General features: G+C 48.3%; 1 protein-coding gene across 1 annotated transcript in view; it reads left to right on the top strand.

Annotated features, from left to right (window-relative positions):
- The window catches only part of TAF4 (TATA-box binding protein associated factor 4), a 76,433-nt gene extending 60,590 nt beyond the window's left edge, over positions 1–15,843 (top strand). Inside the window, exon 15 of the mRNA XM_063099850.1 lies at positions 14,447–15,843. Coding sequence (XP_062955920.1) covers positions 14,447–14,614 — 168 coding nt within the window. The 3' untranslated portion in view covers positions 14,615–15,843. The remainder of the gene's footprint in view (positions 1–14,446) is intronic.
- Positions 15,844–27,581: the final 11,738 nt, after the last annotated feature.

The following is a 27,581-nucleotide window of genomic DNA, read 5'->3' as shown; positions in this document are numbered from 1 at the left end:
GGGTTTCTGAGTCATGTTCAAAGATGTGACACTGAGAGTCTGTGCCATCTGCAATGTTAAGATGTCTCAGCTCATCTCACACCCTTCCTGCTTCAGACCTGAAACAGTCATTTCTGCATGAAGAACTGGTTTCTTCTCGTGGGAAATGACATTTGAAGACCACAAATGGGGTTTTAGGCCTTTTGAATGGGCAGAGCTCAGAAATGAACATAAAAACCAGACCAGACCTCGTGAGCTCACATGGGTCTCTCCAAGTCAAGTAATTCAATTCCAGAGGTATAGGATTTTACTCACCCTGTTCAGAATGACATCTTTGTCTTTCACATTGAGAATCCTGGTTCTAGGCTGCCCAGGGCTGGGGGGCTGGAGAGGTAGGGGAGGGGAGAGCTGGGGAGAGAGAGAGAGGAAAAGAATCCTGGTTCTCATGGGCATAGCAGATGACAGAGTTAAAATGCACACGTCATAACCACCCATGTGGTCTGAGAGTAGGAGCTCCAGGGCTACCCACTGATGATGATTACTGAGAATAGTCAGAAGTTCTTGTTCATGTGTGTATTAGTCTGTTTCTGTTGCTTATAACAAAATACACAGAACTGGGTGATTTATAATGAAGACGAAATTCATTGCTTACAGTTTCAGAGGCTAGGAAGTCCAGAGTCCGGGGCATACATCTGGTGTGGGTCTTGGTGGTGGTGACAGTGATGCGCAGGGTGTCACACTGTGAAATGGCGCAGGAGAGAGAGAGAGAGACAGACTCTCCTCTTCCTTTAAAGCCCTCAGAACCACGCCCCTGACCACCATTATTAATCCATTCACTACTGCACAGTCCTTTAATCACCTCTTCGAGGCTCCACCTTTCAATTACCATAATAGGATTTCCCACTCTCTTAACAGTCACAGTGGGAGCCAGGTTTCTAATACATAAAACTTGAGGTCACAATTCAAGCTTCAGGGAGTTTGGGGACATGATTCAGCCTACTGCACTGTGCTTTCTCCCATTGGGCCTATTTTTATATCTACTTTATTTACGTTGCCAAAGCACTTAGCTATTACCCTCCCTGTTCACTCTCCTCTAATCTTAGTTCCATAAATAATGACATATTTGGTGCTGTGGTCAGTCTTTATGTAGATGTCTCTTTAGCCACCTTGGTTTTCTGGGTCTCAGTCTCTGCTGGTTCTTCTGGAATGGCTCGTGGGAACAACGCTCCCAGGCTCTCGCATGTTGATAAGTTTGTGATTTTTATACCTAAAGGGCTGTTGGATGGCTAGAAAATCCTTGGCTTTCTTTTTCTTTCCTTCAGGGTTTCACATACATTACTTCACATTTTTTTCCCCTGGTGTAGAAGTATGCTGTCAAAGTCTGATGATGATCTAATATTATTTCCTTTGGATGTCATGTGTGTTTTTTGCCCAATGATTTTCTTTTAAGACTAATAATTTTACTGGAATGTATCTTGGTATTGGTTATTCTGTATTGGCATTCTTTGGTGTATAGGTTGTGTTCTTTCGATGTGCAGTTTCAAATCTTTTTATTTAGGAACATCTTCGTTAATAATAATTTTTTTATGTTTTATATTTGTTCTGTTCTCATTTTGTTGTTTTCTTTAGAGACTCCTATTGTTCATGTATCATCTTCTTTATCTGTTTTAAAATTTTTTTACTTTCTCTTGAATCATTTTAATCTCTCTTTTAAAACTTATTCTTATCCTTTTTACCTTCTGTTTCTCTTAAGGCATTATTTGGCGTATTTTACTTGCTTTTGTGTTCTTTTTAATTTAGTCTTCATTTTGCAAATGGAATTTTTATTTCAAGTTTTCTTGACTTTGTCACCTCATTTTTAAGTTTTGCTACCTCTGATTTATGTTGGTCTTTCATGCCTTTTATCATTTTCTCAATGCTTTTTGCTTTGTTTGCAGTAGGATGTTGTGGCCTTGGTCTGTTTTTAGTTGTATCTTTCAGCCACTTCTCTTTTTTTCCTCGTACTGACCTGGGTGGGATTTGACCTTTATGCTTTGCTGCTGCCGCCGTCATGTGAGTTTAGTTCTCCTCACCTGTGAGAGGAGGTATGGTTCAAGGCAGGTTTGCTGCCTCATAGAGCCCCTGCTGGTTGCTCTTGGGTCCTCGCTGTCTGAGGTCTGGTGGCTTTGTGCCCTCCCTGTTTCCATCTGCACCTTTCTTTGCCCCCCTTGTCCCTGTCCTGCTCAATTTTGCTTTCACTCCTGGTGGGTGCTTTGCTGTGTGAGGCCTGTGCTGGTGGGGAGCCCTGGCAGGCAGTGTTGTCAGTGTTCTCACGCCCTGGATCCCCACTGCCCCTGTGTAGCCACTGCTCTCAGGTAAACCCGCTGCTCTTTCTTGGAAGACTCACTTGCTGGCTCCGGGGGGTTGCAGGCCTGGTGGGTACCCGTTCGCTCTGATTTACCCTGCTGTGTTGTGATACTGGTCAGGCTTGTGGGTGCTTGTGGTTCCTCTTCGTCAGTTTTGTTTCAAACACTGTCTGCTGGTTTGGGTTTTGCTATGCAGTTGCTCTTTCATTCCCAGAATGTATCAATTAACTTTTTTCAAAACATTTTTCTTCCAGTTTAAATAGTTTTCAAACCTAAAGAAAACTTGCTAGAGCAGCAGAAAGAACCCTATCCAGATTCTCATTGTGAACGTCCTGCCATACTGCCTCGTCACCCTGTCTCTGCACACATGCGCTTGTGCGTGCCTTTGTGTATTTTTTGGCATGGTGCCTGTCACCCCAGGCGCTCACATGTTTACTCTGTGAACTCCAGCCGTGGAGCTGCACGTGTCTCAACAGCCGTCCTGTGCAGGCCTCTCTGCTGTGTGGCTGGGAATGTGTCGCAGTCAGTTACTGTGTCCTCAGTCTCTCCTGACTCTCCCTGTTCTTGACAGTGTTGAAGGGGATGGGCCTTCTGTGGGGAGGATGACCCTCAACCTAGGTCTGTCTGATTTTTTCTGTTGACCAACTCAGGTATTGTGTCCATGGCAGAAATACTCCGCTACGGAGCTGAGTTCTGCCCAGCGTAACACACAAGGAGGCCCTGTGTTGGTCTCTCCACTACTGGTCGTAACCTTGATCTGCAGGATAAGCAGGCGTTGGCCATATTTCTCCCTGTGGTAGCTGCTACTCCTGTAGTACTTACTAGTACATTATGAAGAGCTTCTCTGTGTCATGCAGTGGCTGTTCCTCTCCTGCCTCAACACCCAGCCTCAGCCTCCATTCCCAGACCATTTGTGCTAGTTGCCACCATGATGCTTGCTGAGTTGTGGTGGTCTGTCACCATCACACCTTCTGCACTCACTAGTTGTCTTCTAATGTCAAGAAGAGCTTTCCTCTTTCATTCATTCATTCATTCATTCACTCCAGTGTTGTGGACTTGTGGATTCCTGTTGTTTTCAGTGGGCTGTAATCAGCGCTCTCATTATTTCTAGATGGATCAGTGGAAGCTTCTTTTGGCTGGCAGCTGTGTTTGTGTCCCTCGTCCTTCATGTACGACATCGTTGACTGGCATCTGTGCTCTCGCTGCCCCTTGCTCCAGGGAACCGTAGTTCCTTCTGGTGGAGGATGGCATGTGGAGGCCGAGTTCTGGCACCACATGTGCTGACTGCTGCTGGGCACCGCTACCCACAGGCGCTTGGAGCAGCCTGGGCTCAGGGGCTTGTCTGCGGATGTCCAGGCCCTGGATTGGTAGTGTGGGACTTCTGTCTAGCCGGCCCTCTCCTTGCTTGTAGGTCCCTTCTCAGACAGCCAGGACTCTAGTTCCTATCGTTCTTGATGTATTGGTTTTTCTGCTCAGTGGAGCCAGTTTCCCAACCACTGTAGTGGTTGGCGTCCCTGTCCCAGGAGGAGAGGGTAGATGGGAAAGGCCTGTTGATTAACTTTTGACTTAAGTGTTGAAATACCCAGAGTAACCTCTAAAGGATAGAAAAAGTATGTACTTGTGAACAAACAAGGAAGGTGTGGGGTGGAAGAGCGTGGAATGTTGTGAAAGCGGAACAGACAGAGGACCCACAGGAGGCAGTGGGAAAGGGGAGAATTTCAGAAAAGTGTTGCTGAACGAACGAGACATCTCACCAAACACTGTGTTTTCCATGGCTTGGTTTGCTAGTTTTGAACTTTATGGACATTTGTGTGTTATGTGTGTAATGATTAACACAAAATCTGGAATTAAAAAAATCCTCCACATACCTTTCTTTGTCAGAGATAATTATGCTCAATATTTCTTTTTTTAATTTAGGATTATTTCCAGATGGCAAGTCTTTTTCTTTTTTAAGAAAACTTTTCATTTTGAACTGCAGTTGACCCTTGAACAAATGGGGCCGAGGTTGGGGCACTGACCCCTGCTCAGTCCGCACACAACTTCTGCTTCCTCCAGAACTTAACTGTTTAACTCCTTAATTGCCGATATACTACTGTTAGGTAGGCTACTTAACTGTTTGGTTAGGTATATTTATGCATTCATGATATACTTAACCAAAGTTTTTTCAATACGTTTATTAAAAAAAATCCACATATGAGTAGTAGACTTGTGCAATTCACATGGGTCAGCTATGAGTGGATTCAGCCATCTGTGGATTGAAAATATTCAGAAAAATAAAAAAAGTAACAATACAACAATAAAAAAAAATGCACATAAGAAATATGGCCATCTTCCAAAAAAAAAAAAAAAAAGTACAGCATAACAACTATTTTATATAGCCTTTACATTGTATTAGGTATTATAAGTAATCTAGGGATGATTTAAAGTATACAGGAAGATGTGCATAGGTTATATGCAAATACTACACCATTTTATACCAGTGACTTAAGCATCCTTGGATTTTGGTATCCGCTGGGGATTCCTGGAACCAATCCCCTGTGAGTAGTGAGGGACAACTCACTGTATCCCTTACCCAGTTTCCCCTAATGTTAAACATTGGTATGATACTATTCACTAACAACCTTATTTGATATTTTTTCTGAATTTAAGTTTTAAAAAATTAATACACTTAAAAAAATTAAAAAAAAAATTTTTTTTGGGGGGGTTGGCAGGGTTTGAACCTTGGACCTTGGTGTTATCAGCACCATGCTCTAACCAGTTGAGCTAACAGGCCAGCCCAAACTTTAATTTTTAGAGCATTTTTTGGTTCACAGAAAAGTGAGGGGAAAGTTGAGAGATTCTGCACATACCCCTGTCCTCACATGGGAATGGTCTCCCCTGCTGTCATCACCCCCACTGGAGTGGTCCATTCGTTAAAATAGGTGAACCTACACTGACACATCATTTTCAGCCGAAGTCCAAAGCTAGGTTCACTCTTGGTGCTGTACATTCTGTGTGTTTTGACAAATGTATAGTGACATTTGTCCACCATTCCAGTATCATACAGTTTTCTTGCCCTAAAAATCTTCTGTGCTCCACCTGTTCATCTCCTCCCCCCTGCCCCTGGCAAGCCCTGATCCTTTTATTCTTTCCATGGTTTTGCTTTTTCCAGAATGTTATATGGTTGGAGTCACACAGTGTGTAGCCTTTTCAGATTGGCTTCTTTCACTCAGTAGCACGCATTTAAGTCTCCTCCATGTCTTTTCATAGCTTGATAGCTCATTTCTTTTTAGCACCGAATAATATTCCATTGTCTGGATGCACCACAGTTTATTCATTAACCTACTGAAGGACATCTTGGTGGCTTCCAAGTGTGGGCAATTATGAATGAAGCTGCCATGAACATCCGTGTGCAGGTTTTTGTGTGGACGTAAGTTTTCAACTTCTTTGGTAAACACGAAGGAGTGCAGTTGCTGGATCGTGTGGTAAGAGTGTGTTTAATTTTGTAAGGAACTGACAGGCTGTGTTTTGATGTGGTGCACCATTTTGTGTCCCCACCAGCAGTGAATTTCTGCCACTCCCTGTCCTTGTTGGGTGTTGTCAGTGTTCTGGATTTTGGCCATTCTAATAGGCATGCAGTGGTGTCTCATCGTGGTTTTAATTTGCATTTCCCTGATGACATAGGATATGGAGCATCTTTTCATGTGCTTGTTTGCCATCTGTGTGTCTTGTTTGGTGAGGCATCTGTTCAGGTCATTTGCTCATTTTTTAATCGGATCATTTCTTTTCTTACCATTGAGTTTTAAGTGTTCCCTGTATATTTTAATCAGATGTGTCTTTTGCAAACATTTTCTCCTTATTTGATTTCCTCCATTCTTCTCTGACGTCCTTGTCCTGTGCCAGGACCCTGTCCAGGAGCCACAGAGCACTTGGCTGTCCTGTCTACCTGGTCCCCTCCACTCTGTGGCAGCTCCCAGGCTTCCCTTGTCTTGCATGACCTTGACACCTTGAAGAGTCCTTGTCTGTTATTTGGTAGAATGTTCCTTAATTTAGGTTTGTCTGACGTTTCCTCACGATGAGAGCCAGGTTGTTTGGTTCTGGCTGGCATGTCACAGAGGTGATGCTGTATCCTTCTCTGCAAATTATAGCAGGAGGCTCCTGACATCTCTCCTGTCCCATTGCTGCTGACAACTTTGAACTCTTGGCTAGAGTGGGGTCTGCCAGGTTTCTCTGCTGTAAAGTTACTATTTTTTTTTTCCATGTAATGACTAAGCATCTTACAGGGACACTTGGAGACTATGCTAACATCCTGTTTCTTATCACATTTTCTCCCACTGTGTTTAACGTTCAGTGGTGGTTCTTGCCTGCGTCAGGTATTGCTGTGATGATTTCTACTCTGTCTTTCTGTTTACTTTTATTAATTGGAATTCTACTATAAAGAGAGCTCTCTCTTCTCCCCCACTTACTCACTCAGTTATTTACTTGCATTATTTGCATGGATATTTATTTGATTCTGTAGGTCATAATCTGTTACTCCCACCTATTTATTTTGTTGCTTGAATGGCCCAAGCTTTGCTTGTTTTCTGCTCCTTCGGGTTAGTTCCTGTGTCCTTTTGACATGACCCAACCTTTTTTCAAGGTTTGCTCACTTTCTGACACCACAGTTTTGCAGGTGCATCTTATATTTTCCCTGTCATTGCTGTGGATTCAACTCTTTCTCCAAGGAGAAAGGAGCCTGGACCCCTTTGTTGTAGATGGTGTTCAAGACCAGGGTCTGGGCTCTGGGAGTGCTCGTCGCTCCTGGGTGTCCCAGAGGTAGAACTGGGGACGTGTGTGTGTGCTCACGCACACACTCTCACGCTCATTCACACACTCACATTTGTACACCCACGCTCAGCACACTCATACAACACACACACCCTCAACACTTACTAACCTTGACACATACACACCCTCACTGACATGCACACAACACGCACCCACCCACTCAAACATTCACTTGTTTCTTTCTGGCTGCACCTGCACTGGAAACGCAGATTTATACTCAGACTTCAGGTTCCAGTCTAACAGCACAGGTTTCTTCCAGTGTCGTATTTCTGTATGGTTCTTTGTGTACTTAGCCTTAAAAGTCAAAACACTGCACTGGAAGTTACTTAGATCAGCTCTCTCCTTGCCCACCTCTTTCACAGCAGCAGTGTCACTCATTTGTCGCACAGTTGAGATTCCTTCCTTACTATTTGTTGTCTGTTTGGATTCCCCACATCTTGGCTGTTTTTTTTTCCCCAGGGTGCAACATTGCCATGATTCTAAGTCTGAGTTCTACAGAAAGAGAGGTGCTGCCCCTGCCCCCTCCTCCTCCCCATCCTGTCTTGTCCTCCTCCCCCACCCCTCCTTCTCCTCCTGCCTCCCCCCTCCCTCCTCCTCCTGCCTCCCCCATCCCTCCTCCTCCTCCTCCTCCTCCAGCCCCACCTCTCATTCTTTCACCCATTTCCGGTCCCTGCAGAAATGCATATCTTCTTATATCCTCTTCTCTCTTACTTGTAAGGTGGTGCATTAGAGACAGACACCCCTTTGCAGTTTGCTCTTTTCACTTAACAGTGTATCCTGGCTCTGGCTCCATGTCATCTCAGAGAGAGCATCCTCGTTCTTTTTACAGCTGGTGGCACTTCACTGAATGAGGTACCATAGCTTATTCAGCCTCTTCTCACCTGTGCATATCGAGGTCATGTTCAGCATCACTCAGTGATGAGCAGTGCTGTGGTTCCTGACCTTGCACATGTGTGTCTTTGGAGGTGCATCTGTGAGGGAGCTTCGAGGCTGGGATCACAGGCCAGGCTCTGGGTGCACATACAGCTTTGTCAGCTTTTGTCAGGTTACCCCCCAGACTCCCCAGCATGTGCCATCATGTTTCCTGATGGGTGGTACAGGATTAGTTTTTCTTTCTTTTTCTTTTTTTTTTTTTTTGTCTTTTTCATGACCGGCACTCAGCCAGTGAGTGCACTGGCCAGTCCTATATAGGATCCGAACCCGCGGGAGAACCCACGGCGGGAGCGTCCCTGTGCTTCTAGCGCCGCATTCTCCCGAGTGCACCGTGGGCTCGGCCCCGGGATTAGTTTTTATGAATGTGCTGTGGTTGCTTGAGAACAGGGTATATGATTGGGATGTGGAGCTCGATAGGTATCTCTGAGAGGCACCTTGCGGATGATGTCGTTTAGTCTTGTCTCCCTGATTGTTTCGTCTCCTTGGTTCCTTTGGTGTGGGTGTGGTGTTGAGTCTCTGTCTTTATCTCTTTGCGTCTGCTACAGTTTTTGCTTCGTGAAGGGGGTTGCTGTGTTATTGGTACATAAATGTTCGTAAGTGTTACGTCTTCACTGTTGGCTGTGACTCAGCATTGAAGTATCCATCTTTGTCGAGAGCTTTGGGGCCGGGGTTCTTCTCTGGGCTGTGCTGGCTTGCTCCCTGCTCTCCACCCCGTTAGCCATAGCTCCTGTGTGCCTCCCTGCATTCCTGGCCTTCTGGGTCACTTTGTTTTATGTGTGTCCGTATATCACATAGGGCTGGGTCTTGTCTCATAAGCCAAAGTGACAGCCCTTTTCTCTCAAGAGGTGAGTAAAGTTCACTCACTTTTATTGGTGTGACTGGTGTGTTTGGTCTTGACTCTGTCATGATATTTTTTTTTACATTTGCTGCGTTTCTTTTTCTATGCGGTGTGCATTTTTCTATCTTTAATTTTTTTTGGTATTTAGGAGGGTTCGTGTTTGCATTCTCCTGGTTACTTTTGTTCTTAAGCCTGTTAAACACCCTCAGTCCCCTGTGTTTTACCTAACTCCTCACTGTGTAGCTTACCGATGTTTGTGGGTGTTCGTCCCCTGCACTGTGACTGGCCTGTGACTGTGAGCTGGTTCCGTGTTCTTTACTTCCTGCCTCCCCTCCTGCTGTTCTGCCCTGCCTCACCTCTGCTACCCGGTGGCCGGCGCCGCAGGGTCCCCCGTGCCTGCTGCCCATCTTTTTGCCGCAGCTCCCATTCCCCCGTGGACCGCGCACATCCTTGGGCGGAGGCCTTGGTGCAGACCCCTCCCCGCTGTGCCACCTGTTCAAGCTGTTCTCTGCAGCCTCGATCTGAGGGCAGCTGTAAGAGGCTGGCCCGTGCTTTCCTCCATTGAGGGTTTGTGTTTTCAATGCTGTTCCATGTCGCCCTGCTTTGTATGTTGGTTTTGAAAAGCTGGATGGCAGGTGCACTCTTCTGCCTCTGTATGTTGTGTTTTCTTTTCATTTAGCGACCTCATCTTCATCTTAGAAAATAATGGTTTTATGATGATATGTCTCATCATTGATTGTCCCAGGTACCCGTTGGACCCTTCCATTGTGTAGATTTTGGTCTTTTTTGTATCTGGGAAGTTTTCTTGGATTATAGCTTGAATATTAGTTCTGCTCTGTTGTATCATTTTTTGTTTTCAGGGACTCCCGATCACATGAAAACTCTTCCTTCTCGGCTGTCTTCCTTTTCAGTGTTTTCCCCAACCCTCTCTACACTTTTCTTTACCTTGCTTTCATTTTCTTGCCCTCCTGCCTTCTTCAGTGCCCTTAATGCATCTCATTTGCGGCTCTCCACCTGGTCCTTGTAATTTATTCCTTTCTGAGATAACTGTGTCCTTTCTTTCCATTTCTTTCTTGAGTTTAGTCAGCTCTCATTTCTCCCATTTTGTTTGCTGTTCTTTTTAAAAATCTATTTCCTAGTTTTTGATTCAAGGTGATTTTCATATCATTACAAGCTCAATTAAATATATTTTATTTTTTTGAAAGTGTGGTCTTACAGATTTTTCCTGCTTCTCTAGGCTGACTCTGTTTTTGACGTGTGGAATATCACTTCCTGACTTTTCACAGTGGTTCTTCATGGATTCGCGAGGGTCTGTTGTTTACTGTGCCCTCTTCTGAAGGTGTTGGGAAGCCCAGGTGGTTGAGCCCAGGGATGACTTTGCCTCCTACAGGATGGGCCCTGTGTCCTCTGATTGTGAGGTCTCTTCTTTTGCAGGAACTAAAATTTCCCCGTTTACTCCTCGCCTCTCCAGTTGTGAAGGGCTCTTCTCAGAACGTTCCATTTTGCCCTTTGAAGACCCCTCCTCACAGCTCGGGCTCCCTTCCCCGTGGCCTGGGCTCTGACCAGCCTGGATACCTCTGTAGGGCTCAAAGACATCTAGGGACTTAGTGTTGCTGGCAGTGCTTTTCGACTGATCTCAGCCCCACCGTCTCCTCTTCTGTCTGCCTGCCTTGTTCTCTGTCTGTCTTTACCATGCAGCCGTGCTGGGGAGCAGGATGGGAGGTCACGCACTGGGGTGTGTTGATTCTTCTCTCGCTTGCAGTCACTCTGAAGTTTGTGTTCCCTGTCTTCTTGTTGTGCGAGTGGCGTGGTCTCTGTGGAGATTTGGTTTTCCCTTCTTGTTCTGAATTGTTCCTGTGAGAGTTACTGGGAGTCATTGAACAGGGCAGCTGCATTGGCCTTGGCCTCCTGGAAGCTATGTTCATTTCCTTCATCTGCATATCTGAGTGATTTATTATAACTACTGCTCTTTTAAATGCACGGCAGATGACCTGGCCGCGTGTATGTGTGTGTGGCTTTTCATGGGCGGCAGGCAGCAGAGAAGGGCTGAGAGTGAGTTTTGGGAGGGTGCAGAGCCAGTGGCTGGAACTGGTGCTAAGCCGCACCGACACTGCTGGTACCAGCTGCCACTTTGACCCAAGTTGCTCACTGTCGTCTGGCTGGACAGTGGAACGGCTGGAGCAGATGAGAAATGCTCACCCCGCTCCTGAAGAGCCACTTTCTACTTGGTGTCCTGGGGCTGCTGTGGGTGCAGAGCTCTCGGCCAGTGCTTGAGTGGCGGCTCCTTGGTGCAATAAAGACACCTGGGCCCTGCGCCTCCTGGTGTGGATGTTTCTCCTCCCGAGTAAGCTGCTGGGGTGCGAACGGCATTGGGGTGTAACGTTCCAGCTGGTTTGGGTGGGTGTCCCGGGAGTGTGAGGGATCCCGGAGCTGCCTCCTCTGGTGGACGTTGGTGCAGGGCCACCTTGTGCTGTGCACGGACCCCGAGCCGGGGCGGTGTGGATGGAAGGCAGTTCTTTTTTTTTTCTTTTTTGGTGGGGATAGGGACCCTTGACCTTGGTGTTATCACACCGTGTTCTAACCAGCTGAGCTGACCAGCCAGCTCTCCATTTGGTTTCTATGTAGAGTGTGTGTGGCAGTCAGATTTATCACAATACGTTTGACAGCTGGAATATTGGTCTCCTTTTATGTGATCCTTTTGACAGCCCTGTGACCAGGTAGGGTGAATGTTCCCGGCACCGTCTTACAGAGGACTGGGACTTAGCAAGTTCTCACCACATGTCCAGGGTCACTGAGTGGCAGTGTTATGGAAGGTTGGGTCAGCACCTCCCGTGGTCGAGTGGTGGCGCCTGCCCTCGTAGACTTTCTGTCATCTCAGGTCCTGCTTCAGGTCATGCTGGCTGTGCTGGACAGCGAGCACATGCTCCAGCCTCTCAAGAGTGGCCGAGGAGGTTCCTGCACTGTTGATGGTCCCTTTGGGTGCTTCTTTGCAAGGCTTCCACAGAGGCTTCTGAGACTTGGCCAGGCTCTCTCCTCCCCGTGGGCTGGGTGAACTGTCCCTACTTCCCACCCTGGGCTGCTGCACCTGCTGTGGGCACAGCCCGTTGGGGTTTTGAATAAGCCTAGAGAAGTAAGCCACTGCCAGTGCCGTGAGGGCCTGGCATAGACAGTCTTCAGAGGATGCTCCATGGTTCAGCTAGCTGGCCCCTGTCGTGGGTCTAAAGGTTAAATTCCAGTTAGATTTCTACTCCATCTTCAGAGGAGTAGAAAAAATTAGCAGAGGAACCTCTGCCCAGCCGGGGTTACCCACAGAGCGATATTATCCCAGGCCCTGGAGCAAAGTGGCAAGTGCACGGCCTCCAGGGGGCGGGGAGCTGTGGTGCTTCCACATGACTAGAGTCTCTAGTGGGGTGTATTTGAGAACAGGCTTGGCTTTTTAAAAAAGATTTAAGAAGAATTCAGTTGTGTGTATAAAAACCCTAGAACTGTAAGAATTCCTGGTTCTTGTGGACATGTGACGGCTGAGTTCACCATCAGCGCTGGCGCAGGAGGTGCTGTGGCCCGGGAGGGAACTGTGGGCTGGGGTGGCTGCACTGAGCCCAGAGGTGGCGCCTGCTCTTGGTCGTGCTGACACATGCCTATTGGTGAGTTTGGATTTTGCATTAAGATATTTATCTTGATTTCTGACTTCAGCATCCCTTAAGTTTTGCACCTGAGACAAGCACCTCACCTCTTCCCAGCCCTGATTTTGGTGTTGAATTATTCTGAAAGTATAAACATTAAATACAGTCCAAAATGTGTAGCAAGTGTCACAGAACATGTTTCGGCCTGTTGTCTGGGCAGGGCCTCTGAGAGGTGCCACTAGGGTTTTTTGTCAAGAGCCCTGCGGTCAGGTGTGGACCAGTGTGTAACAAAGGTGACGGCCAGTGTAGAAATGTGGAGCCTGCCGCCCTCAGCCGCATGTGTGAACGGGAGGGGAAGGTTTGGATCCAGATGAGGCTCCCATGTCACCGGGATGCCATTTGTTCTGACAATTCTAAGAACAGCTGGAGAGAAGAGAAAAGCAGTCCTCCCTCTGCTGTGCTCTAGCTCTCCGTTTCCCTCCTGGCTTTCTTTCCAGACACCGGTGTCTGCTCCATGCCCTGCCACGTTCTCCTGGTGGCGGTTCATGTTCCAAACCATCAGGCGCCCCTCAGAAGGGCAGCTGGTGTTCCTGCTGTGCTTGGCCACTGCCAGGGGGGGCTCCTGGAGATGGGGTCCCATGGCCCTCCTCGTTCCTTTTCACTGTTTATTTTCACCCATAAAGCGGGTGCTTGGTTTGTCTCTTTCATGAAATGCTTCTTTAAGGCTGTTATGGAGACTAAAGGAAACTACCAAAAAACCTAAATAGTTCTTTCAAACGAGAGAAAGTAGCCACCAAAGGGATCTGGAGGCTGGGACCGAAGATAGGACCTCTATGGTTGAGGGCGTCTGACAGGGGGACATGCCCTCTTCTCTTTGAATCTCACACGTACAAAGAGCACGTCATTAAGGGCCAGAGACATAGATGCGTGTCTTAGGAGACCGCAAGAAGGAAGGCAGTTGGGCGCCCAACCTGAGCAGGTGCAGGAGGAGGGACACTGCGGTGACAGGCTGTGGGCCTCGCCTGCTACCTGCTGGCTGCTGGCTGTGACTGCGTCTTCTCACAGCAGGCTCCTGCCAGCACTCATGGTGGAGCTCGTTACTTCCAAGTGAATATCACTTAAAATGTGCACAAGCAGCTTTAGTCACGAGGATGCAGACGCTCATCTTTGTGCCACATGGAAAACCGAGAGCCATCGTGGAGTTCTGTGGTTTGTGCCTAGCAGGTTTCGGATGGAGACGGTGACATGATGAAACTACTGGATGCTGCTGCTCAGTGGCGATGCAATCGTTGCAGAAAACTAACCGCATCAACTCCATTCCTCTCAGCAGGAAGGCATCTGAGAAGGCTCAGAAGATAGCTGGTTGTTAGAGGGACCGGCGGAGCCGGGTGTCTGTGCAGCTAGGGCCCTGCAAAGGGTAGAAGGGAGCCCCATCTTGGCCACGGATCACCATCATAACCACTGAGCAGTCCGGCCTTCCCAGCTGACCACCAACCCACTCAGTCCAGAAATTCAGACCCAGTGCCTTTATCCTCCAAGTGGGGATGACTCAGCTGGCCCTAGCTGTGGCATTGGGCGTGGCTTTGGTCCCCTACCTGAGCCCCCTGGACAGCCTTGCTATGGCCACATGGAGGTCAGGAACCACTATCTTGTCCTGTCTCACGCCCCAGGGCCGGAGTCTGAGCTTTGTGGGTCATCGAGGGGTAGTGTTCTGAGTGTGTGCCCTGGAGCGCTGGTCCTGAAGGTGTGGCGTGGGGCCTTCTGCCCTCCCCTTTCCCCTTAGGCCTGTGCCATGCCAGGCCTCCTCCAGAGTCAGGGTCCTTGAGACATGTTTTGGGGACACTTGAGCTGCCCCCTTGCCTCCTGTCTCCACCCGCCTCCAGCACCACTAACACGACTGTCTTCTCCTTTCTTGTCACCAGGGCTCGGGCCCAGGCTCGGCGGTCCCAGGCAGCTCCGGCGTCGGAACCCCCAGACAGTTCACGCGGCAAAGAATCACGCGAGTCAACCTCAGGGACCTCATATTTTGTTTAGAAAATGAGCGCGAGACAAGCCATTCACTGTTGCTCTACAAAGCATTCCTTAAGTGACGCAGGAGGAGCAGAGTGTGTCTGATGGAGACGCCTGGGGACGTTTTTATATATTTGCAAATGACGCCTTTTTGTAACAAGCAAATGGGATATTGTTTAAAAAACAGCCACCTCTTTACAATGGAACAGTTTTATATTCCTGTTTCTAAATCAACTCTTCAGTATGAAAAAAAATACCTTTCTGTAACAGAGAGAATACAGAGGCCTGTGGATATTCTTAAAGGACAATTAAATTTTAACTCATCTTTGATTGAGTGGCCTTCTTGCCAAACAAGCCATATATAAAGACTGACGGAATCATTTAGCAAATAATGAGCCGCCCTCTGTCAGCTCGTAGCAGTTTGTACCTTACTTGTGCATTTGAGTTCAGTTCAACCTATCTTCGCTGTAGGTGTGTGTCTACAGCCAGCGACCTCATTTCATTTATTTTATTTTGTAACAGTCAGTTGGCAAAGCAAACTGATTTTTCAGACTATTTATCTTACTCCCTCTCCCCTTCTCCCCACCCCTTTCAGAATTCTTGAGGAACCTGCAGCTCACGGTATCACCATCGCCTCGGAGTGTAGTCACATTTCTGTTTAGTAGAGGCTGGAGCCAGCGAGGTGGGTTCCTCTTGAATGTGTGGTCAGCATCTGTACAAATGCATTTTGTTTGCTATAGTTTGTAAAGCTGTAAAGTTGAGAGAAATGAAAACCTTTTCAGCATAAATATATTTTACTTGCACTGTGTTTTTTAGCTAAAAGTGGAAACTTAGATTAAATAAAATCAAAGTTGAGAAGAATCATCAAAAGACTGTTCTTGGTGTGAATCAAGTGTTGGAAAATGGCTGGTGTGTTTTGTCAGTAATTGTACATAATTTTTGGCACATAACATACAGATGGCTATGTAAACTATAATTATTTTGCTAAGAGACTGTATGCAAGCTGTGGGCCAACTTTACAGGCGTCCAGAGCAAAGCCCCTTCTTTGTACCTATTTTTTTATTACAAATATACTAATTGGTTCTTTATATTTTCAGAGGTTATTGTATTAAATTGTCTATTGATAGTACTTTTATGATTGTAAATACTTTGGCTTTCTCCATGTGAATTCTCATGTTAGACTTTAATTGGCGCGCGTGTGAACTGAATGCTGATCAGTATTTTTTACCAACACCTGAGAACTGTTACACCTTTTATTTTGTCTTTTAGGAAATCCCTGTCTTTCCATTTTTTCATGTAAATTTTGCACAGTTACTTGTTCATATGTAAATATTTTACTTTCAAAAATGAAGTTTTTAATTGCTATTGTTTTATATAGGATTGAAAGAAAATTAACTCCTTTATTAAAAACAAATTTATCTGTATTTGTTTTGCCTGTTTTTCCCAGTTTGCCAGTTTTCGATTCTGTTGCCAGAAACTCAGCTCTGGTTCTGCTGAGGTATTTATGAGCGGCTCATTAGAATGTATAACTAAACCCAGTGAATCAGGTAGAAATAACCTCCCTCTGCAGTGCCGAGAAGACTTGTCCATCGAGTCCGAGGGCTTGGGGCTGAGCCTGCACCTTGTGCTGTCATAGTTGGCCGGCTCGGCCTGGGCCACACATGAGTTCTGCTGTATGTGCACTGGGCTCTTGTCCCAGTTGGGCAGAAACGTGCAGAGGTGAGCCTAGCTTAGGTGACCACATGGCCTCAGCCCTTGTGCAGACCCACAGTGGAGAGAGATGGGGTGGCCTGGAAGTCCTGCCTCGTCTCTGTCCCTTAGTGTTACAGGGTGGCCTCCAGGAGTCACAGCTGCTGCCGCCTAAACTCACACGTGCCACACTCTGCCTTCCCAGCATCTTGGACAGCGGTTGTCTGTGTCATTGGAGTTGGTCCCCAGACATTACAGTCATTTTAACTAGTGAGTCGGTTTATTTACAAGTTACGCTGAAAACACTGCTCTCATTTGGATATCTGTTGTATGAATCTCCTGGGGCTTCCATAACTAAGGACCACAGACTGGGGGCTTTAGGCAACAGAGAATTATTCCTCACAGTTCTGGAGGCCAGAAGTCTAAGATGAGGTGTAGGCAGGGCAGGTTTCCTCTGCGGCCGGTGGGTGATCTATCGTCTCCCAGCTGCTAGTGGTTCCTTGGCTTGTGGAAGCGGCACTCGGATCGCTGCCTTCACTTTTGTGTGGTGTTCTCCCTGCGTGTGTCTGACTCTGTCTCTGAGTCTCCCCTTTCTGTAAGGACAATAGTCCTGTTGGATTGGGCCCCCCTGAATGACTTCCTTTTAACTTGATCACCTCTGTGAAGGCTCTGTTTCCAAGTTAAGTCACATTCTGCGCTCCTGGGAGTTAGGACTCCACCATCTCTCTTTTTTGGGAGGACACAGTTTCACCATAACACCTGTGGCACTGGGCAGTGCATACAACTGAACCAGCCTTTGGAAGCTCGGCAGGGAGCACTGGGTGCAGCCCCAGGTCACTGGGACTGTGCTTTCCCCAGGCGTTCTCGGCCTGAGATAGTTGGCTCAGCGAGTGAAGGATGGTCACTATTGAAATTCTGCAAGTATACTTGATTTAATTTCAGCTTTTCTATTTTTTCTGCTGGGCGCAGTCAGTTACCCAGGACAGTCCCAGTCAAGGTGCAGAGTCTTAGCCTCCCATGAGGTTATTCCTGCAGCGGAGGTGTTGCCACAGACGTGGGCCATGGGCTTGTCACTGCATTTCATCCAGGAGACCGCTAGTGTCACGGCAAAGTCTTATTGCCCTCAGGCTGATTTGGACGTTTGTGTGGGCTTTGGGTAGAGGACGGTGTAATATTATTCCCACTGTCTGGGATGGTCAGGAACGTGACATGGGTGTCTGTCGCACCACCTCCGTCCCCCAGTGATTGGCAGCTCCAATCAGGCAAAAAGGCAAGGAAAAGAAAGCATCAAGTGTGGAGAGGGAGCAAGTGAGCAAAGGATTCAGAGAGACATGCTGGCGTGTGTTGGGAATCCAAAGGAGTCTGCAGACGTGCCTGGAAGCGGCCTGTGAGCTCAGCGAGATGGCAGGATGCAAGGTCAGTTGCCAGATCGTGTGTAAGTCTACATGCCAGCGACATGCAATTAGGAGATTAGGGTATGTACCATTAACAGCAGCACCCCAAACAGCGAATACCCAGGAGTACATGGAATGAAAGCTGTATAAGATCCTTATACTTAAATTAGAGAAATCAAAGAAGATGTAAAAGGAGAGATACATTGTATTCGTGGAATGGAAGACAACATGGTGGAGATAGTAATTCTGTCCAAACTGATAAATAGATTCACCGCTGCCCCAGTCAGAAACCCAGCAGGATTGTCATAGAAGTTGACAATCAGATTCTAAAATTTATATGGCAATGCAGAGGACTTAAAATAGCCAAGATAGGCTAGAACAAAACTGGAGCCTCTCCTGCCCATGTCTCAAAACTGACCAGGAAGTGATGGCAGCCCACACTGAGGGGGACACGGTCGCGGCACGAGATTGAGAATCCAGAGGGGGATTCGCACCTCTTGGTTGCTGGGTTTTGGACACAGGCCCCTGTGCAATTTCATGGAAAAAGGAAGGCTGTGGGTGCCAGCGGGTACCCTGCGGAGTGTGTGTGCACACATAATTTGAGATGTATCAGAGACCTGGGAGTGGGAGCTAATTCTAAAGCTTCTACAGGAAAACTCTAGAGAAGATCTTCACGACTTGGAGTGGGCAAGGAAGGACATAAAAGGCATAAATCATGCAGAAAAAATGGATAAATTGGACTTCAAAGTTATAGACTTTTGCTCATCAACATTGCCTTGTGGAGATTGGTCAGTGTTGAGTCTGGTGTCTCTGTGGAGGCTTTTGGGTTTTAACAGTCGTGTGCTGCGCACGGTGGTGTGGTGTAGGGGGTTATTCTACAGGAAATTTTCTTTAGACTGGTTCATTCTTGACACTTACTGATTCCACAATATACAATCAGATTTATTAAAAAACACTGGGGAAAAAAGTAATCTGTATTAAATTCTTACTATGTGAAATATATTGTTACTGAAAAGTTTAGGTGTTAATGTGTATTTTTTCCTTAGTTTATTATTTTCCTATGCTACTGAGAAAAATAAAAAGTAAAACAATGTAAACTTTTCTTTAGAATATTAAAAATGGATATATATGTATGTTTTTTCTCTCCTTTTTTTTGGTGGCTCCCCAGTATGGGCAACTGAACCTTTGACCTTGGTGTTACAAGGCTGAGCTCTAATCGCCTGAGCTAACAGGCCAGCCTCCAGATATTCTTATGAAAATAAAAAGGCAAGTCACAGACTTGGAGAAATATTTGCAGTACTATATCTAGGAAAGAAATAAAGCATTTCACAACTTCATAATAAAAAGACAACCAAAAAAAAAATGTGCTAGACACTTGAACAGGTACTTTATAAAAGATACACAGATGGCCAATAAGCAAATGGAAAGTTCCTCATCATTATTGGTCATTAGAGAAATGCAAATAGACCTCAGTGAATCCCACTGCACACCTGCCATTCCAGAGACTGACGACATCAGCAGTTGATAGTGCTGTGACAGCCGACCTCTCACGCTTTTGTGGTCAGTGTGTAACACAAAACCACCACTTCAGAAAACTGTCATGTCACACTTTCTACTGAAGTTAAATGTAAATCTACTCTAGGACCCAGCAACTCCACTCCTAAGGATCTACTCAAGAGAAATGAATACCTTTGTCTACCAAAAAGATGTGCAGCATTGTTCATAGTGGCTTTATTCATTGACGGAATAAAATGGAAACATCCCAAATGCCCATGGACAGGTGGATGGATAGGCAGACTGGTATATTTATTCAATGTAAAGTTACTCATGATAGAAAGGAATGAACTACTGATGCACTTGATAACGTAGATGTCTCAAAAGAGTGATGCTGGCTGAGAGAAGCTAGACACCAGAGTCTGCACCCCACCTGGTTCCATGGATGGCAGCTGGAGGGCAGGTGGGACTGTCTGTGTGGGGGCGTCAGGGTGTGGTGCCTCTCGTGGTGGGTTGGGTGGAAGGGGCTCAGAGGCACTCGGTTGTTGGAAATGCTCCATCTGGATCTGTGTGGTGGTCACACAGGTGGGTACAAATGTGACAAGCCAGGCAGACAGGTAGATGTGTGCACTTTACATATGTAAAGTACACCTCAATGAAGTATGGGGGAGATGACAGGGCTTGGCATCAGAACCCCCCTGGGCTGGACCTCGGTTCCACCTGGGCAGGTAACCTGGCCTGTGAGCACCTCAGTGATCCTGGACCAGATGGGAAGAGGCATGTAAATGGCCCCGGGGGTGGGGTGGGGTGTTCTAAATGAATGGGAACTTGTAACTGTCACTGTTGGAGTATTGTCACTGCAAATCTGGTGACTCTCCACGGCCACTTAATTGTGGGCTCCTTCTCCTCTCAGAATGTGGTGTCCAAATGCAACCATATCCAAGGAGGAAAAGATCCACCAAACGCGGAACCCACCCGCCCTGGCAGCTGGGGCAGGAGGCATCTGTCCCGCTCTCATGATGGCTCTTATGCAAACAGGACTCGGTCCACACCCTCCCTCCTTGCGGAGAGGCTCAAGCAGCATGAGGCAGGTGGGACAGAGCATGCTCTATCCCAGCTGTGCTGGTGGCTTCTTGCGGGTCCAGCATTAGCACTTTGCACACGTCCACTGTAAATACCTGCCGTGGCTGCACATCGACTCTGTCAGAGAGACGAGTACTATAAAAAGTAAAGCTGTGTTCAGTGTGGAAACAGGAACGTATCCCAAGTTGGGAGGATTTTGCCGAGTGGAAGAGGGGAAGGTGCAGGGGGCCAGGCGGGGGCGGTGGGGAGGGAGAGAGGGGCTGGACTAGAGCAGCCCTGGGGCTGGACAGGATGAGGGGGGCGGGTGGGGGTGAGGAAGGCCCTCCACCGTGCTTCTGCACGGGGAATGAAGGGGTTGCTGTGACTGAGGACAAGGCCTGAGAGGTCTGGAGGTGAGATGGTGGGAGCAGTGTCCAGTGGGGGACGAGGGCCAGGACACCTGTAATCGTGAATCGGGGAACAGGGGAGGTCAGGAGGAGGTATAGGGAGGGGAGAGGGGGTGGAGAGTGAGGGGGATGGTCAGGAGCCGGGGAATGGGTACAGGAAAACTGGGGGGATGGTTGCAGGGAAGGGGGGAGGAGAGGGGCACAAGGAGCCCCTCACCCCTGCCCTGGAGCAGGGCGCAGGGCTTGGTGGTGCCATGTGGGGGTGCAGCCTAAGGCGAGGCTGTGCGCTGATGTAGGCGGGGTAGGGGGGAGGAGGGGAGGAGGACTGAACCTGTGGAAGGGCCTTTTGGATTCTCGCTGTAGGCTGAGGGTGGGTGGGAGGAACGATAAGTTTGTTTCCCCACCAAGTGTTTCCTGGGCTCCTGCTTCCCTGGAAACTGGGGCAGCAGGAGGCCGCTTGGAAGCAGCCTGGCTGCTTGCTAGAGTCCTCCCCAGATGTAAGCTCTATATGTTTGGGTCTGGCAGGACATTAGCTCGGTCACCTGCAGCCACCTCAGCCGCTGCATGGGGAGAGCCAGGCTGAGACGGAACACAGAGGTGAGTGACAAGACAGTGCTGATGAGCACTAGACCCAGCTGTGCCTGAAAGCCCGCACTGGGCCCTTTTCAGTGATAAAAGAGTTCCACTCGTCTACTAGCCAGGCCTGTGGCAGTTCCTGCAGCCCTGAGAACTGGCTCTCAGGCGTTTGAGGACAGAGGGAAACCCGCAACCCTGCACCCTACACACTGGAAAGAGAGCCCTGCCAAATCCTGCTCACCACACCGCTGCGGTCCCTCCTTTCCTTCCCAGGGCAGATTCAGAGGAAGAAAAGTGTAGCCCCCAACCTGCTGGACTGAGGACCCCCAACAGAGAGACTGGGGAAGGAGCTGCCCCTGGAGGAGATGTCAGGGAGTTTTGGAAGAGACACAGGACAGTGGGGCACCCAGGGAGGGAGCCCTAAGGAGGTGCTGCCCACGGTTTGGGACTCCTGGGAGGCCCTGAGGGTGCCTGATTGGGGCCGCATCACCGGACTGAGGCCTGCCCCTCATTTGGGCACCAGAGGGAGGGGAAGGGTCCCCACCCTCTTCCTTAGAGCACCCAGGGACTGATCCAGGGCCCCCCGTGTACCCAGGGTGAGTTCGGGCTCACAGCCCTTCCTTCGGGGGCAGACAGCCCTTCTTCGGAGCCTCAGTTTCCTCATCTCTGAGATTAGGATGGTGGCAGCACCACCCAGCCCCAGGACGGCCGAGGAGGGTCGACCGCTGGGCACTTGCCGCTCCCATGTGGGTGCAGAGACACGAACGAACAAGGTACCAAGGTACGGTCCCATGCTGCTGGTCTGGGGGCGCTGAGAGGCCCATGGGGATGGGGCCTGGGCCGGGGTGGTCTCGTGTGCAGCTGGGCCGTGGCCTCCAGGTGGCAGTGTGGGCCAGGCGGGGTGGGGCCAGCGGATGGGCTGAGGACTGGGACGCGGCGGGGGCTGGGCTCACAAGAGGAGAGGGGAGTGCCGGGGTAGGGGGCTGGGGCTTGGCCTGGGGCCCTGAGTGTGGGGGTGCTGGTGCATTGTTGGGGGAGGGCAGCCACGGGTTGGGGACCGGGAGGGTAGGCACAGGAGTTTGGGTTGGCGGGGCACAGGGGCACCGGGCACAGGGGCACGGGGTATGTGGGCACAGGTGGCCCCTGCTGTGCAGCATCAAACATGCGGCCCTGCGCCCAGGCTGGATGGAGTGAGCGAATCCATCCATACCTGCCAGGCTGCACCTGGGCCCGCATTCCTGGGGTTAGAGCTCCGAGCAGTTGCAATAACCAGAGCTGATTGGGTGGGGGGTCGGGGGGCTACCAGTGTGCCAGGCCCTGGGGAAGGGCAGTTGGGGACATAACTTGCAGTAGTGCTTGGGTGATGAGTCCGTGCACTTGCAACACCTGGGCGTGTCCCAGAATGTTGTTAGAACCTGGGAGCCTTCTCGGCACCAGCAACCCCAGGGAGAAGAAAACGGGGAAATGCCCAGAAGGCCCGGGCCTGAGGACTCCCACAAAGGTCCTTCTTCCTGAGGGAGCAGAAGGCCCAAGACCTCCCACCTTGCTGGACCGTGAGGGCCAAGGGGCTGCCTTCCCCACTGGGCAGTTTTCTGGGCGGAGGAGATAACACCCTGAATGTTGGGCTGGCTTGCATCCGGTGGGCAGGTGTCTGCTTTTTCAGAGCAGAGACTTCCCAGGGACACATGAAGACCAGGAGCCCGGGCACAAGAAAGCAAAGCAGGTTAGGGACGGAAAGGAGACGGGATGGAGGCTCCTGTAGCCAAGGCCAGGACACCACGGGCATGGCCGCTGAGGTTTCCTGGAAGTCAGGTGAACAGGGACTTGGCCACACATCCACACACCACAAGGTTAAAAACACGCGTAACAACCAGTGCTTAAGCAAGGAGCAGCTGCTGTCCACAAACCAGACCCAAGTTCTTTCTTTTCTCTTCTGTGACCTGTGAGCGATGATCCCCCTGCCTGCCTCTGCTCCAGCCAAGCTGCAGCTGTGGCCCAGCTTTGGGACTGGTCTGCAAGATCTCTGTCCTCACTCTTCTTGAAGAGTAACTTGTGAATATTCTTGGCTCCCTGGAAGTTTTAGAATGTGTTAATTAAAAACAAAACAAAACAAAACAAAACCCAAACACACAAAAACCAAAAACCAAAACACAACCCAACTAGGAGTTTGATTGGGATTGCGTTGAATCCACAGATTGACTTGGGGAGAATTGACATCTTTCCAGTATTGAGTCTTCCAACCCAAGAACACAGCACAACACTTCATTTATTTAGGTCTTTAATTTCACTCGATAATGTTCTATAGCTTGAAGGTAGAGGTCTTTCACATCTTCAATTAGATTTATTTCTGGATATTTGGAAGCTCTTATAAATGGTGTTATTTAAAATTCTGTGTTCCATTTGTTCATGCTAGCCTACAGAAACTTGATAGATTTTTTGGGTATATTGACCTTGTTAACTCTGCTGATTAATTCTAATAGATTGTCGACTCGAGAATTTCCTTTGTACCAGCCACATCATCTGTGAATAACCAGTTTTATCTTTTCTCTCTCAGTGCTTATGCACCGATTTTTCTTGCTTTACTGCGCTGGCTGGGGCTTCTAGTACAAGGCTGAAGAAGGCTGGTGGTGACAGTCCCCTTGTCCTGCCCCATCTCCAGGGAAGCCTTTTGGTGTCTCACACGGTGATGTTTGCCTCCGCCAACTTCCACAGTTTTCCTCATGTGGTCCTGTCCCTGCTTGCTGATCTTTCCCCAGCATGTCCCCGTGAACCTCCCTGGCACTGGTTGTGTCTTGGGCAAAGAGAGGCTCAGCAAAGGCCACCCTCAGCCCAGCTCCCAACTCTCCCCTCCTTTGGGAATCTGAGGAGGCCAGCAGGCGCCAGCAGTATGCGCCCCTGTCGCCAGAGTACAGGGCTGCTTTTCCCTGGAGTGCCTCAGATCACTGCTGCCTGGAGACATCTTCCTGTCCATCTGGGAAATCTCCCTGTTTCTGCAGCCCTGTGAACTACAGATTAGAGCTCTGGTCCTGACTTGAGCCACGTCGAACCCTGAAACCCTATCCAATTAAAGGACAGCAGCATAGCCACACCCCCAGACCCGCAGATCAGAGCCTGTAGCCTGTCCTCTGGCCTCTGCTCACTCTGCCCCAAACTCCCATGCCCCAGTCCCCTGTCCCCTTCACCTTGCTAATGCTTACCCATCCTTCATGCCCCATCAAGATGCCACCTCCTTTAGGGCCCTTGCCGTGCATCCCCGGGTGGGTTAGGCACCCGTCCTCTGGTCTTCCACAGCCTCCTGTGAACAGTCAAGGAAACTGGGAAAGAAGGCCAAGTGGGGAGGGCGCATCTCAGCAGACATGGAGTTATTGAAAAGACTGTGGTCAAACCAGCCTGGCGTCGGCACGGGACTAGAGAGATTAGCAGAATAGACGAGGGACTCCAGAGAGATCCCAGTGTGTCTGAGAACTTAATACATGGCCAATTTAGAATAAAACTGGACTACTCACCCCAAGCAGAGAAACAAATCTCCAATGAACTCAGAAGAGAAAAAACTCCTAAAACTTAGAAAATCAAGGCAACTACTTGTGCAATCTAGACCACCTTGTCCGGGATGGTAACCCAAATATCTGCAAAAGAAAATCTGGCATTTATAACTCATTACAAAGTCTGCATATGAAAAGTGGTCAGACATCTGGTTCTGACGCAGATGGAGTAATAGGGACTGGATTTATTCTCTTGGCTCAGACAATTAAAAAACTTGATAAAATACGTGAATCCAGTTTTCGAGACATCGCCCATCAGGCAGCAAAGGACAGTGACTCCTGGGACGTGGATGCCAATGCTGTGAGTCCTGTGACGGCCTGACTGACAGCCTGGAAGCATCCAGGTTGTGGTGCAGGGAGGGTGAGCCTGGGTTGGGCCTGGGAGACCCCTGAATTGAGACAGAGCAGAGAATCCAGACAGTCTAAAGCAGCTAGGGTTTGTGGGGCAGGGCAATGGGGAGGAGAGGTCTCCACAGAGAAAAGCGCAATATTTGTGGAGGGCTGATCATCACGTGAAGTGGGGGAGACTGAGGCTGGTATCATGGGTTGAATTGTGTCCCCGCCCCCACGCACCAAGATATGTTTAAGTCTTCACCCCTGGTACCTGTGAATGTGACCTTATTTGTAAATAGGGTCTTTGCAGATGGGATCAAGGTAAGATGAGGTCATGCTGGATTCGGGCGAGCCCTAAATCCAATGGCTGGGGTCCTTATAAGAAAAGAAGAGACACAGAGACACATGGAGAAGCCCATGTGATGACAGAGGCAGAGGTCGGGGTGATGCAGCCACAAGCCGAGGGATGCCAAGGATGGCAGCAGCCAGCAGAAGCAGAGAGAAAGGTATGAACAGACTCTCCCCTAGAGCCTTCAGAGGGAGCGTGCCCTGCCAGCACCTTGGTTTCACATTTCCAGCCTCCAGAACTGGGAGAGGATAAGTAAACCTCTGTTATTTTAAGTCTCCCTGTTTGTGATCCTTTGTTAGGGCAGCCCTAGGACATCTTGGATACATTTGGAGAAAGGACCACTTGATAGGATTAGGAGGAAAAAACCCTAGACTCACACAGGGCCAGGAATAGGGCCTGCTTCCACCAGCCGGAATGGAAAACCTCGTAATTCATGGGACATTGGATAGAGTACCCAAAAGGGTTTTCCCTCAGTAGTGAGGAAAAAATGATCTCTAGACGAAATGCTGCTTTTTTCCTACCCAATAAAGCTTAAAAGCAAGAGCCCAAAACATCAGTTTAAGTAACTTAATGGTGTCCCACAACGAAACTCAAGCATCTTTATAGGGACAGAAAAGTGTCCAGCACGCAGAAAGGGAAGAGTCACAATGTCTGACATCCAGTCAAAAGCTCCTAGGCAGAAAAAGAAGGAAAATACATCCCGTAATGAGTAGGAAAACCAATCAATTGAATTTGGCCCAGAAACGTGATAATTTTAGAATTGGTACATAAAGGAGCGAACACTGTTTTATAACTATGTTTCATGTTCCAGAAGCTAGAGGAAAGACTGGATGAGTGGAGACAGATGATATATATATAAAAATAATCCCAACGAAATTGCTGGGGAAAAAAACCAAATGTCTGGTGTGAAAACTACACTGGATGATATTAATGGTAGATCAGACATTGTCATAGAAGAAAAAATTAGAGAACTTGAAGACACAGCAATAGAAGTAATCCAAAATACAATACACAGTGGGGAGAGCGAGGAAAAACCCAGAGATCCTCGGTGGGCTCTGCACAGGCCGACTCCAGGACAACAGAAGTTCAAAACAGAGGGCAGCAGAAACATGTGCGAGGGAGGAAGGACTGAAAATTCCCAAATTTGATGAAATCTTTGAAGCTCAATGATTATTAAGCATGCACGCACACACACAAAAACCCACCAAAAATACGACACCAAAGAAACAAAAAATCAAATAGCTTAAATAAAGAAAAACTCTAAGGAACAGAGAGAACAACGATGGAAGATTTTTGTTGGAAACAATGCCAGCTGGAAAATAGTGGAATATCTTTGAAGTACTGAAAGAAAAAAACGGTCAACTTAAAATTCTTTACTCAATGAAAGTATCTTTTTTTTTTTTAATGTGAAATAAGGACTTTTTCAGACACACAAAAGTTGAAATGACTAATCACCATCAGATGTGCACCACAAGAAATGTTAAAGTTATTTAAATGGTAAGTAATGTTAAAGTGAGCCCTTCAAGCAGAAGCAACATTACATCAAATGGACACAAAGGAGTGAGGAAGTGGCCCCGGAGTGGCACCTGTGTAGCTGAACATAGAGATGGCATCTATATGAGAAAGATTTGAACAGACACTGCGCCAGAAAAGATACACAGATGGCACATAAGCGTATAAAAAGGTGTTCAGTATCATTAGTCATTAAGGAGTGCAAATTAAAGGCACAGTGAGATGTGCTGCACACTTACGGGGATGACAAAAATGTAGGGGTTGATGACACTAAGTGCTGGAGAGGGTGTGGATTTACGGTGATCCTCACACACTGCTGGGGGAAATGTAAGCTGGTACAGCAGCTTTGGAAAACAGCCGGGCAGTTTCTAGAAAAGTTAAACATGCATCCATCACGTGACCCAGCAGTCCCATTTCAGGTAGTCACCTGAGAGAAAGCACCTGCGCATACAGAGAACTTCATGTGAACGTTCACGGAGGCTCTGGTCACAACGGCCCCAAGCTGGAAGCCACCCAGGTACCCTTCAGTGGGCAAATTGATCCATTACAGTAAATCCACTACAGTAAATCCACATAATGGAAAAGTTACTCAGTAGTAAAATGGAGTGCATGACTGCTGTGTGCAGCAGCACAGGTGATTCTCAAAGTCGTCGTGTTCAGCAAAAGAGAGTGGGCTCCGAGTCTGCATC

The sequence above is a fragment of the Cynocephalus volans genome, chromosome 1 (genome assembly GCF_027409185.1).
Source record: "Cynocephalus volans isolate mCynVol1 chromosome 1, mCynVol1.pri, whole genome shotgun sequence".
Classification (NCBI taxonomy): Eukaryota; Metazoa; Chordata; class Mammalia; order Dermoptera; family Cynocephalidae; genus Cynocephalus; species Cynocephalus volans.
Note: the sequence above shows the minus strand (reverse complement) of the source record. Positions and strands in the feature narration are given on the sequence as shown.